General features: G+C 41.2%; 1 protein-coding gene across 4 annotated transcripts in view; it reads right to left on the bottom strand.

The window, feature by feature from the left end:
• Positions 1-13,794, bottom strand: part of LOC106611507 (protein diaphanous homolog 2) — a 686,561-nt gene that overhangs the window by 171,241 nt on the left and 501,526 nt on the right. For all 4 annotated transcript variants that reach the window (XM_082955835.1, XM_082955838.1, XM_082955836.1 and 1 more), the window contains one exon: positions 9,298-9,421. In XM_082955835.1, the coding sequence (XP_082811961.1) occupies positions 9,298-9,421 (124 nt within the window). The remainder of the gene's footprint in view (positions 1-9,297; positions 9,422-13,794) is intronic.

Below are 13,794 nucleotides of genomic sequence, written 5' to 3'. Positions count from 1 at the left end.
ATTTAATCCTAGTAAAAATTAATTGTATTAGGTCAGTTAGGATCAACACTTTATTTTAAGAAACTGAAATGCCAGAATAATAGTAGAGAGAATGATTTATTTCAGATTTGATTTCTTTCATCACATCCCAGTGGGTCAGAAGTTTACATACACTCAATTAGTATTTAGTAGCATTGCCTTTAAATTGATTAACTTGGGTCAAATGTTTCGGGTAGCCTTCCACAAGCTTCCCACAATAAGGTGGGTGAATTTTGGCCCATTCCTCCTGACAGACCTGGTGTAACTGAGTCAGGTTTGTAGGCCTCCTTGCTCGCACAAGCTTTTTCAGTTCTGCCCACACATTTTCTATAGGATTGAGGTCAGGGCTTTGTGATGGCCACTCCAATACCTTGACTTTGTTGTCCTTAAGCCATTTTGCCACAACTTTGGAAGTATGCTTGGGGTCATTGTCCACTTGGAAGACCCATTTGGGACCAAGCTTCAACTTCCTGACTGATGTCTAGAGATGTGGCTTCAATAAATCCACATAATTTTCTACCATCATGATGCCATCTATTTTGTGAAGTGCGCCAGTCCCTCCTGCAGCAAAGCACCCCCAAAACATGATGCTGCCATCCCCGTGCTTCACGGTTGGGATGGTGTTCTTCGGCTTGCAAGCCTCCCCCTTTTTCCTCCAAACACAACAATGGTCATTATGACCAAACAGTTCTATTTTTGTTTCATCATACCAGAGGACATTTTAACAAAAAGTATGATCTTTGTCCCCATGTGCAGTTGCAAACCTTAGTCTGGCTTCCTTGATGAGCGGCCTTTCAGGTTATGTCGATATATAGGACTGTCACGTTCTGACCTGTAAAGGTGTTATTTGTTAGTGTTTAGTATGGTCAGGACATGGCAGGGGGTATTTTGTTTATATGTTTCGGGGATTGTTAGTCTATGTGTATAGACAAGGGGTGTTTGATTAGAGTGGTCTAGAGTTTTGGTATATGTTCAATGTTAGGGCTTTTTCTATGTTTATTCTAGTCACTCTGTTTCTATGTGCAGTTTTGTTCTTGACCTTCAATTGGAAGCAGCGGCTCCTCGTTGCTTCTGATTGAAGGTCCTTTAATTAGGGGTTTGTTTGTATTGTGGATTGTGGGTAGCTGTATTCTGTTTTGTGCTTATCACCTGACAGAACTGTTAGTGTCGTTTCCGTTAATTGTATACATGTTTCATTTGTTTCTCCTTCTTCAATATCAAAAAAAGAAGATGAGTATACACTTCCCTGTTGCATCTTGGTCCTCCACACACGTTACAAGGACTCGTTTTACTGTGGATATAGATACTTTTGTACCTGTTTCCTCCAGCATCTTCACAAGGTCCTTTGCTGTTGTTCTGGGATTGATTTAGACTTTTCTCAACAAAGTACGTTCATCTCTAGGAGACAGAATGCATCTCCTTCCTGAGCGGTATGACAGCTGGGTGGTCCCATGGTGTTTATACTTGCGTGCTATTGTTTGTACAGATGAACGTGGTACCTTAAGGCGTTTGGAAATTGCTCCCAAGGATGAACCAGACTTGTGGAGGTCCACAATTTTGTTCTGAGGTCTTGGCTGATTTCTTTTGATTTTTCCCATGATGTCAAGCAAAGAGGCACTGAGTTTGAAAGGTAGGCCTTTAAATACATCCACAGGTACACCTCAAATGGACTCAAATGATGTCAATTAACTTATCAGAAGCTTCTAAAGCAACGACATCATTTTCTGGAATTTTCCAAGCTGTTTAAAGGCACAGTCAACTTAGTGTATGTAAACTTCTGACCCACTGGAATTGTGATTAAGTGAAATAATCTGTCTGTAAACAATTGTTGGAAAAGTTACTTGTGTCATGCACAAAGTAGATGTCTTAACCGACTTGCAAAAAACTATAGTTTGTTAACAAGAAATTTGTGGAGTGGTTAAAAACTAGATTTAATGACTCCGGCCTAAGGGTATGTAAGCTTCCGACTTCAACTGTATGTTTATCCCTGTTTCGTTCCGTTTGCTTCCGTTTAAGAAATATGAATACACCCCTGATCACACCCAAACACAGTTCACTTTCATAGCAGCCACATACAAGACGCTTGTTGTATATATAATTATTTCTTGCATCTATCTACGTGCTCTCCTCCTCTCATCTTTTCCCTTAGCTTGTGGACTTCAGTGTACAAAACTTCCTCTGTCTGTGATGAGGCAAAAAAACATTTCCATACCAAACCTTCATATCATGACCTCTAACCGCTACACACAACCTACATCATTGTCACGTCACAGTCAACATAGCTACTAGAACTAACGTGTTAGTAGACCCGCTACAGTCATGCAATAGAGTGTACAGTCGCCAGCAAGCAGTTTAGCAGTTACACCGGTGATCACAATGGCAATAAATTAATAAAACCAAAAGCTTACCTTGACTTGGAAGAGTTCCAGTGTTGGATAGCCATAGTCAGCTAGCTAACATAGCATCCCTCTCTGTTTGAGCCAAGAGTTTGATTAGGCTACACTAGCTAGATGCATTCGATGCTAGCTAAATAAGTGAAAGTGAAAAGGATATATACTATGAAATCTCTCTCTCTTTTCTCCTTAATTTTGTAAGATATTCACTTATGCAAAACTGTTCAACTATTGTCTCTCTTTGAGTCAACTACTCACCACATGTTATGCACTGCAATGATAGCTAACTGTAGCTAGCTATGGATGGGGGTGAGAACAATGAGCCTCCTAAGTTTTGTATTGAAGTCAATGTACCCAGAAGAGGACAGAAGCTAGCTGTCCTCTGGCTACACCATGGTGCTACCCTACAGAGTGCTGCTGAGGCTACTGTAGACCTTCATTGCAAAACAGTGTGATTTAATCAATTATTTGGTGACATGTGGATATATTTAGAATAGTTGTAGCTATTTTTATGAAAATTCATTGTGGATGATGGTCTTCCCCTTCCTCTCTGAGGAGCCTCCACTGTACTTTAGTGCCTTGTTGCAAACATGATGCATGTGTTGTATTCTGAACAGGCTTCCTTCTTTCACTCTGTTAATTACGCTAGTATTGTGGAGTAACTACAATGTTGTTGATCCATCCTCAGTTTTCTCCTATCATAGCCATTAAATTTTGTAACTGGTTTCCATCCTCTCTGGCAACTGAGTTAGGAAGGACGCCTGTTTCTTTGTAGTGACTGGGTGTATTGATACACCATCCAAAGTGTAATTAATAACTTCACCATGCTCAAATGTATATTCAATGTCTGCTTTTTTACCCACCCTAAACCCTAACCCTTACCTTAACCATTTTACATTTCAACTTCAACGGGGTAGGGACATCCCAAGGATCCCGGATAGCACCATCTTTGAGGACATGTATTTCCATCATTAGAGTGGTCACTTGACTATCTTGTCAATATAATTGACAATATTTGCCTAAGCATGATAGGATGTTAATTGCTTAATTAACTGAGGAACCACACCTGTGTGTAAGCACCTGCTTTCAATATACAGTACTTATTATCCCTCATTTACTCAATTGTTTCCATTATTTTGACAGTTACCTGTATATGGTTGTTGGTACAGTGGTTGCTCCACTAAAAGTTTGCAATTATGCTGCGGCAATTAGAGGTAATTTGTAGTTTAGTACGGTACCCTGCGTCACCACTTCATTGCTGCAGACCAGCACAAGGGGGAGTTAGAGCACTGATTATGCTTTTGGTTCCTACTGTGTCTCTAGCTGACAATGAATGGGCAACATAAACCTAAATAGAAACTGATAATTGTGTACGACTTCAGTATACTTACTAAAAGTGTTGTTACACTAAGGTTTTTATTATTTTATTTTGTTAGGATTATTTTGCTCTTACTGTAGTACTCTAGTCCACTCTCGACTGGTCACATTGTACTGGTCACATTGTACAGCACCTAAGTGGTTCAACGGTCTAAGACACTGCATTGCAGTGCAAGATGTGTTCATACTGATGCTGGTTCAATACTTGTGCCGGCCTTGACTGGGAGACAAATGAGATGACTGTAGGTTTTTGGTTTCTCTCTCTCTAAAAACAGAAATAAATAATTGTAAATAGCAAATTGGCTTTATTTACAAATTAGTAACAATGTCTCACCCCATGTTCAAGAATGGCCTTTTTCTCACTCATTTTACGTATTTGAAAATGAAATCGTCTCGAAAATATTGTTATTTTTTAAACAAAGCAATTAGTATTATTATTAATTTAGAATTATATAAAAGCCCCTTGGATATTCTCACATATATAGTATTAACCCTGTTATTAGCAGGACAATATATATTGGTCATATTGGTCATGGCTTCCGAGTTCTCCATCTGTATCCACTGAAAGCACACAAGGTTCAAGGCACGAGGACAGGATGGGCCGCAACACTTTAAGGTGCATTGCACTAATAATGGCGCTGACTAGGGAAACGTTCCCGCTGTTCTTAGTGCCAGTCTGCACGTTCAAACTAAAACAATGTCACTAATAAAGGCATCTTTATGCTTTCGTTAATAAAATAATGACAACAATACTCTTTCAAAATGCCAATATTTATTTAGTTATGGATCCATAACAAATTACTATGGGAATAAATATCACTGAATTACAGAAATATTGGCTTTTGGTTTTAATTTAGAAACCTCCAATCCTCTATATGTAATTATTGGTGGAGAGTCACGTTATATTTCTTGATATACTGTAGGCCTACCGTAAGCGACATGAGTCTCACTAGTGTTGAGTAATGTGCTGTTAAAAGTGGTGTCGGTCTTATTTATTTAAAGAGCATATTGAAGTTAGAAGCAATAGGATTTGAAGCAATAGCCTACAACTATTTTAGCACCGTTCCGCACTGCTGTAAGACAAGCATGGGGACTGGTCTTGATAAATCAATGAGATTTCTATTTTCACTGAATCTCTGTTTGGGTATTGGTTAGACTACAATTAGGGTGTAGAAGTGTTAAGCTCTTAGTGTAACCTTTATTTAACTAGGCCAGTCAGTTAAGAACAAATTCTTATTTACAATGACAGCATACTCCTTTCCCATCGGGGAATTGAACCCCGTTCTCCCGTGTGCCCGCACAACAAAGGAATTCTTTAGCTAAATAGCCACGTGCTGTAGCCTACTCCCAACCATCACGTTGTACAGCGCCATATTTTCCGTTCCATCCTAACGGAAACCCAGAAGGTTTTTTGTTTTTCTTGGAATAGAAACACCATAATATTAATCAAATTAATTAAGCAACATTTCTTAAAATCAGTCCCATATACTATATCTTACAAAAAAAGGTTTTACATTTACCACTATTGAAGGCTATCAAATGCTTCTCAAAGATGCCCTCTGATGGTCAAACTAATGTCTTCCCTGTGGCTCAGTTGGTAGAGCATGGTGTTTGCAACACCAGAGTTGTGGGTTCGATTCCCACGGGGGGCCAGTACAAAAAGAAAAAAAAGATGCATGAAATGAAATGTATGCATTCACTACTGTAAGTCGCTCTGGATAAGAGCGTCTGCTAAAATGCAAATGTAGCACTAACTAGCATTAATGGTACCTGTGGTTGGCACTTAAATTACGTGCCATAGAATTCTGCGACGCTGCAACTTTTAAAGGAGAAATCAATGTACAATAAGGGTTTGGAACATTGGGTGAGTGGCAATCCATTAATTAATTTCCTGTCCTTTTGTCTTTATACTGTTCCAAGACAACAAGTATGTATGGCAATGCAATTAATCTGTTTGTATGTTCTGCTATTTTAATTAATTTAATTAAACACATTATACAATGTATTGTACCTGGGAGGAGTTACCTCAGATAAGAAGTGATACTTTTAGCTGTAGACTTATTTCAATACGCCACACAGCGAATGTAGTGAGCTATAGCCCCACGTGACCAAAGCACAGCTACAGGTCTTAATGTGTCAGGGGGGGTTCAAAATTACACAAGCTGAATTCGACTTCTCAGGTCCCTCGGGAGCTGAAAGGTTAAGCTAAATATCATCTGGCTGAACTATGGCGTTGAGTACCTCAGGGGCCAACCATCTATCAATGCTCAGTCCTGCTTCTCATTGCCACGGCGACCCACCACACTCCCATTAGCAGCCCAGCATGTTATCCACAGTCCCTATAGTCTGTCCCTCCCTCAGAGTCCTACTCTTTCATATCCACCAGTTATAGATCTGTAAAGGGGGGGGGGCTGGGATCAACAAAGCCACTCAAGCCTCTCCAGTGAATTAGTAGCCCCCAGGGGCAAATGCCTCAATTCCCAGCCTTTGTGGGCTACCATTAAATCTGATAGATAGATATCACTAAACTGCTGAACAAACACCCCATTCAGTATTTTGCATACATTACGGTAGTGGAGGGAGAAAAATAAATCAGGAAAGCTAAATGAAATACCTCCGCTGGGCTGTATGTGAGGCCAGAAAGTACTAGGAATGGGTTCAGGCTGTCATATTCAGTTGATAACGACTGTAGATATGAACTGGTAAATGCAGCCGCTTGAAATCTGTGAATTAAAGTATATGAGGTATTCACCATTTGCTGGTGTGGATATTCTAATTAAACTCAAGCTGAGTTCTAACTCATAATCTCTAAGCCAGTTGAATTAATTAGAAACATTTAACAGATTCATATTCATTATAAAAACAATAATAACCTCAAGAGGTTAATTAAAGTTGTGCTGCTTTGATACATTTATTGTTACATTTTAAAACCTCAATTGGCAACTGCTGCAAGTCTTAGAAAAAAGGCCAAAGGGACACAAGCACACACGCACACACACACACAAATGCGTGCACACACACACATGCACACACGCAGACAAAATCAACCATACACACTTCCTCATTTATCACTGCTCTACAGTCAAGATGATATAAGCAACTTTTTCAGGGTTGCTCAGCCATCAAATGCATGACCTTTTCTGCTTTTGTTGTTGTTGTTTCATCTGTCATGTTTCAAGGCATCAGCGGCCTTCTTTAATCCCAGTAAGAAGTTTAAAAAAGGTATGTTGGCGTTTGACTTGGCTGGCTTATCTTTACAGAAACCGCAAACATGTGGCTAGGAATTTCAAACTGTCAGTTTCACACACCCTACAATGTGTTACATGGATTATGGTTATCTAAGCCAAAGTCAAAATAAAATATAACACATAAATTCTGGGAAAATCAAGCATTGTCTTTCCATCTCTTTATCTCACACATATGGTTTCACTTCCCTCTTTTACCTAGGGGCATAACTGTAGATCTGATATCTTAGCAACCATTTTTTTTAAACACAATGTTCTGCATGTGAAAACCTTTCACAACACTATTGTTTATGTTCACTTCAATGTTCAAGGAGAAAAGAAGAAGATAGTAGGATGATTCAAATCGAAACCGATTTTCATCCTTTTTGACAGTTCAACAACATGAATTGTAAGGAAAAAACTGAAGGGGCGTGAAACATTCAACACACCTGGAGAAGTGTGTTCAGGATCCTACAGTACAAAGTAATGCACCTCCGATCACACATCTATTATTTAGAAACCTTGCGAATTACCCTTGATGCCTAATCATGTGAAGTGATTTGAGTTTAGTTGTGGATGAGCAATGTTATTTTGACTAGCAGATGAACTTTATCACTTCACTACCTGAAAAAAGGTCACATGCAGGTCAAACTCTAGGGGTGAAAGAGAGAGGTGTTTGCTAACAGGGAGAGACAGAGAGCAGAAGGGAGGACTGATACACACTGATATGCTCTCCTCCTTGCCATTTGAGTTACCTCGACTCCCAACATCGATTGTGGGTGACACAAAGGAAAAAGCAAAACAGCTTTCTGGCTTTCTTTATCAAGGATAACAATGCCTACTCTGTCATGCGCAAAGGCGTGAGCGTAGCTTGGTTACAATCCCCTGTCATTCACCCTCAATCTGGCTGAACACAGAGAAAGAGGGTAGGTGGGAACGCTACAAAATGGAGCTAAGAAAACAAAACATTTTCAATATTTCCTCTATAGCTATTTTCACAATGAGGCAGTCACTAAAACGTGTTCGGCAAATGTAACTGAGGCTCCATTTTGGTTCTGATGCCAGATCAGGTGAGGAAGGAGGTGGGAGGAAGTGGGGAGTTTCTAGGCAGCTTCTCTCCCTCTCTCTCTCTCTCTCTCTCTCTCTCTCTCTGGGGACACGATCCAGACAGTGAGGGAGAGCACTGCTGCAGTATATCTGCAGTTCTCCATTTCATCTCACTCATGCTCACATTCTACAAGAAGCCCCGGAATCGATACTGACATCAGGGGCCTTGAGCTGCCTTTCCTGCCTGTTTGGTTCAGAGCTGCAAGGGAGGTCTTAGCCGGAGCCTCAGTTTTTTAATTACACTGATTTTTTTGACTGGGAGCAGATTGCTAATGCATGAGTTGGCTATTACTTTTATGCCATCCAAAGTGCAAAGCAAGCTTGAATAAATCTCCACTTTGACTACACTAAGAAAGAACTCAAATTAAGGTTAAACACCATCATAAGTGTGAGCATTGAACATATGGAATGCCTCCTGAATTGATGAATTACCCTTGAATTGATGATTCTTGCGCTCCCTTAATAAATGTGGTAACTCACATCGAGAGACAGAGGATACAGGAATTCCGGCTGTTTTACTCTAGATATCGATAGGAGGTATCATAGCCCCAATGAGACCCTATATTGGGTGTATAAGTGCCATATATCTAGACAAACCTATTCTGCCGAGGCGCCTTCCTCCTTAAAATGGACACTGAGAAGTGCTCAGGCATCACTAATTTGATTTGAGAGCCGAACCGCTTGAGTTTAAGTGAAAGCACTCTGTTATCGAAAATAGAAAAGGGCCATGAGAGGTGATAGCCCACAGAAGGTCTGTGTGGAGAGGGCTGTGGCCGGTCGGGAGATGAAATCAGGAGGTGGCAATAAGTCAGCGTGGGGGAACGATCCCCCATTAGAGTCCCGGAGGGTAGGCAGTGGTGGAGTGGTGGTAAAAATAGCTCCAGGCCTGAACTCTCTCTGGGGAGTGTTGGGGAGAGGAGGAGGAGGAGATCTGATAAACATCTCACTAGTGGCAAGGCAGCCATATCCATTCCTTTAAGCCCCTGGGTACCACTAGTCACACGTACGGCCCTTAACTACTCTTTCCTGCCAGGGAGAACACAAGCACAGCACAGTCTCTCTGGTGGCCAATTCACCGGCGCCCAATGGCCAAACCATGTCTAGCATGGCTTTCTACTTCAGCAACAGTTGCAGATAAGACAAGTATAGGAATCAATGGAATACATGAAAAGGATATGGACAATTTTTCCACAAACTTATCTTTTTTGTCGTCTGTCTTGGGGAAATTCTCAATGTCATTTTCTAGCCTCTGGATGTGTCGCTCCATGGAGCTCAGACTGCTTTTCAAGATTTCGGCAGAAACTGGGGAAAGATGGAGAAAAGACATATATCATTAATATACTGTAATATATAAGTTCAATACATGGCAGATTAACTGAATATCTATAAATATGAATATGTCTTTGATGTAAATTGTTCCAATCAGCGTTGTTTGCTGAGGTTAGGCTGAGTTTGTTCACTCCAAAATCTGTCTCAGCACAACATTCTGTGTGGCCTGAAAAGCGAGTGTGCGTGCGTCAGTGTGTGCCCGGTAGAGTGGCTCGAGCTCATTAATCAGTCTGTAATCACTGTTTACAGAGTTCCTCTGGACTGCTCACTCTCACTATTCAGATCAACCCTTTCAAGTGAGGACTTCAAAGACTTGTGAATGACTTAGGGGATAATACAGGACAGGAGAGTAGTTACCGGTGCCTTGTATAGGCTTTAGTGTTATTAATTAGGGATGCAAATTTCAGTCAATTTTGCTCCCGACTAACCGACCCTCATTAACCGGTCAACAAACGGTTCAATTTTTTTCAAACAGTAACATGACATGACAATCAAAAAATAGTATGCACGCATTCAAGGAACGGACATTGTTCATTAAGAGCTTAATGGAAACATGCAACAATAGCAAACCCATCGTCTTACAGTCAAAAGGCTGTAGCCTATTATTTAACATGTAACTCCTGTAATGAAGCAGCTAATAAAACGTCATTTTCAAACATTTGCCAAAATGGAATTCGTGGGAAAACGCAGTTCTAAACAGTGCACCAAATGTGAGCGGTTCCATATATGACAGAGATGAAACTTGGATGGAAATCTAATAACAACAACTAGGATGGGTTGCTGATATGAATAGGATTGTGCCTTTGGCTTCTGGACAACGAAAGAAAGTTAATATGATAATCAATAGAACAGGAGCGAAAACGCTGGTTAACAATGGCTTGAGGGAGTCTTTATAAAACAACTGTGGCTGACAGCGCCAGGCTATCAATTACGAGTTGAGATCGAGAAATAAAAATAATAGCTTGCTTTGATCGTGGCCATCAAAACAGTTTTAAGCATGCATTTGCTTTTAGAATTGTTATTTGTTGCGCAATGACTGGGCTTACAAAAGCACATATTTCACTCTAGTAACAGCTTTTTTTAAGAACCTGCTCTTGCGCTGTCTGACAGGAAATAGGCTATCCCGCTCTTCAAACTGGGCTCTGTATGCCAATTTAATTACACAAAATGATGGAAATTAACCTACAGACTGATAAGCATGACTGGTCAAATGTATTTTCGGTGGCTAACCAATTTACGGTTAACATCCCTATTATTAATACACAGACACTTCCGACTATGACTACACGGTGTGTGAATTGGTCGCAGGCAAATATATGGGTCAATGCTGTTTTGCCTGTGTCTGCGTCATAGAGTGGACACCAACAGGTTACAGTGGAAACGTTTACAGACTATTTAAAAGACATATTTTTTAATTTTACTTGTCTTTATCAAGAGTCCTCCACTAGACTGAAAAGATTAATTAAATAATAGATACAGATAGTTAAACAATAAGACTTCTATGGCGTTACAATGGAATGGATTGGGCTGTGGGCTGTGGTAAGCCTCAGAGTGCAAATGGAAAATAAGATCAAAGTCTAGGATGTTAAAAGTATCCTCCTTAATAAAAGTGTTTCCATCTTGACTAGTTCAAAGCTTTCCCATGCTATTTAGATGAACCTTCACATGAAAATGTCAAATCAATCCTCAGTGTTTAATTGAACTTGCCTATCTTTACTCAAATATTCTATAACAAAACCCTGCTTCAAAGCATGTCTCCACAATGCACCTGTCTTGCAATGTCCGTGCGCCACATGTGGTATTCAATTGCTTTTTGAGCCTACCATGTCTAGCCTATATGATGACCTTGTCTTTTGTGAAATAAAAATCATGTCTCTCATTGCATCTTCTACAGGTATTGCAGCGAGTCATAAATGATGTCAGGACTCACCACTATGCTTGCCACAAGGCCCATCGCCCTTTATGTTTCCCAACCCATCGAATGAGCTGTGCAGAAGCTATTAAGAAAGGGGGTATTCGCATTGACACCAGGGAAGCCTATTATTTCTTTACAGCCATTCTACAGCTCCCACCTGGTTTTATTTGTATTTTCTAACAACCCCACTGCCCAGTGAGTGCGAAGATGAAGCACTTACAGTACACAGATACATACACAGTTACAACGGGGCCACAAATCAATCTAGCGACGGTAGCAACGATGCAGAGGATGAGCGAGGGTGAGGTCATTAGTGGGATGCTTGGAGGGATCTGGTGACTGGGGATATAGTGTCCCCCCACCATTCAAGGCCCACAAAGCCAAGGGGTATGTCTTACTCCTGGGGACACTAGGGGATGGGGGGGGGGGGGGGCGGCATGCCCGCAGTCAACACAGCACCACAGCCCCACTCCAGCACTGATAGGGCATTAGAGAGCAACCAAACTGTTGTTAGTGTGATCTGAGCCAGCACTGATAGCAGGGGGAAATGAAGAGCTAGAGAGGTGGGCACAAAGACAGGCAGAGATGGATAGATTAGATACACACAGATGCATCATACCTGGGAACCATTCATCATTTGCCAACGAAACTCAGGGAACTCAGGTAAACTCAGAGGGGTCTGTGTCTGAATGACAGCAGTACGGGCTTGGCTAATAACAGAGTCGAGGTAGCTGATCTTTACTGGCTTCAGTAGCCATCACACTGAGACACAGGGGGTTAGCTAACTGAGATTCTCCAGAAGACTAATTTACAGCACTATGATGAAACCTAACTGTAAAATGTCAACGAACTGGAGAAAGCATACCCTGCAAACAATAATGAGTCGTTAGGACGTCCCTGGGACTTCACGAAATGGTTGCCTAAAGTCGTCAGGACGTTGTGTCATGGTCTCCTGGACATTTTGTCAAGTTCCTGGTTGGCCCTGGGGATGTCCCTAAGGATATTTTTTAGGATGTTGTCTCATTGTCCCCTGGAGGTTTTGTCAAGTTTCCGGTTTGTCATGAGGACGTCAACTGATGGTCGCAAAGAAACGTCCCCCCCCACAAATGATTTTAATATTTTACCCAGGGTACGCACACCTCAGTTTCATTACACATCATCCTTTTTTAATGTTGCCAAGGCCATCAAGGCCCTAAATGGTGAACCACTGATCCAGTCATAACTCTTTGTGTTTTGGAAATGCTAGGGACAACCAGACACATAAACAATGCTTTTAACATACACATTGTGTATGTTTACTCATACAGTAATTATTATTATGTCCTCCCCTGGGATTTGAACTCAAAATCTCTTGGTTCACATCATTCTAATCTTATTGCTACGCCACCATGTCTGTGTCAATGACTAATTTCACTTGTAGGCCTATTCCTACACTTTGCACAAAGTAAATCTCAGCTCTGTTAAAAATACACGGAAGAAAAACAAATATATTTATCATAGTGATTCAGGGGTAACATTAAACAGAATAATATGCCCCACCAACATTAAACAACTATACTGAAAACCCAAACCAAATTTCTTTAATAAGTTAATGAAATCAATAACAAAATAGTCTGATTAACTGATGACTAAAATAGCAGTGCGGATGGCATTCTTTTGCTAAGTGCAGAGATGTGTCATAGATAATGAATATGTAGACAGCCTATAGGGAGGAGGTCAGAGACTTGTCGGTGTGGTGCCAGGACAACAACCTCTCCCTCAATGTGAGCAAGATAAAGGAGATAATCATGGACTATAGGAAAAGGAAGACCGAACAGGCATTAACATCGACAGGGCTGAAGTGTAGTGGGCCAAGATTTTTAAGTTCCTTGGTGTCCACCAACGAAGTGTCACGGTCCAAACACACCAAGACACTTGTGAAGAGGGCACGGCAACACCTGTTCCCCCTCAGGGTTAGGGTTAGGGTTAGGGACTGAAAATATTTGGCATGGGTCCCCAGATCCTCATAAAGTTCTACAGATGCACCATCGAGAGCATCCAGACTGGTTACATCACCACCTGGTTTGGAAACTGCTTGGCATCTGACCGTAAGGCGCTACAGAGGGTAGTGTGTATGGCCCAGTACATCATTGGGGCCAAGCTTCCTGACATCCAGGACCTCTATACCAGGCTGTGTCAGAGGAAGGCCCAAAAAATGGTCAAAGACTCCAGTCACCCAGGTCATAGACTGTTCTCTCTGCTACCGCACGGCAAGCGGTAGCAGAGCGCCAAGTCTAGGACCAAAAGGCTCCTGAACAGCTTCTATCCCCAAGCCATAAGACTGCTGAACAATTAATCAAATGGACACCAAGACTATTTTTACACTGCTGCTACTCGCTGTTTATTATCGATGCATAGTCACTTTACAAATTAACTCGACCGACCTGTACCC

This window comes from Salmo salar, chromosome 09, assembly GCF_965601325.2.
Source record: "Salmo salar chromosome 09, fSalSal1, whole genome shotgun sequence".
Classification (NCBI taxonomy): domain Eukaryota; kingdom Metazoa; phylum Chordata; class Actinopteri; order Salmoniformes; family Salmonidae; genus Salmo; species Salmo salar.
This window is presented reverse-complemented; position numbering and strand designations above follow the sequence as displayed.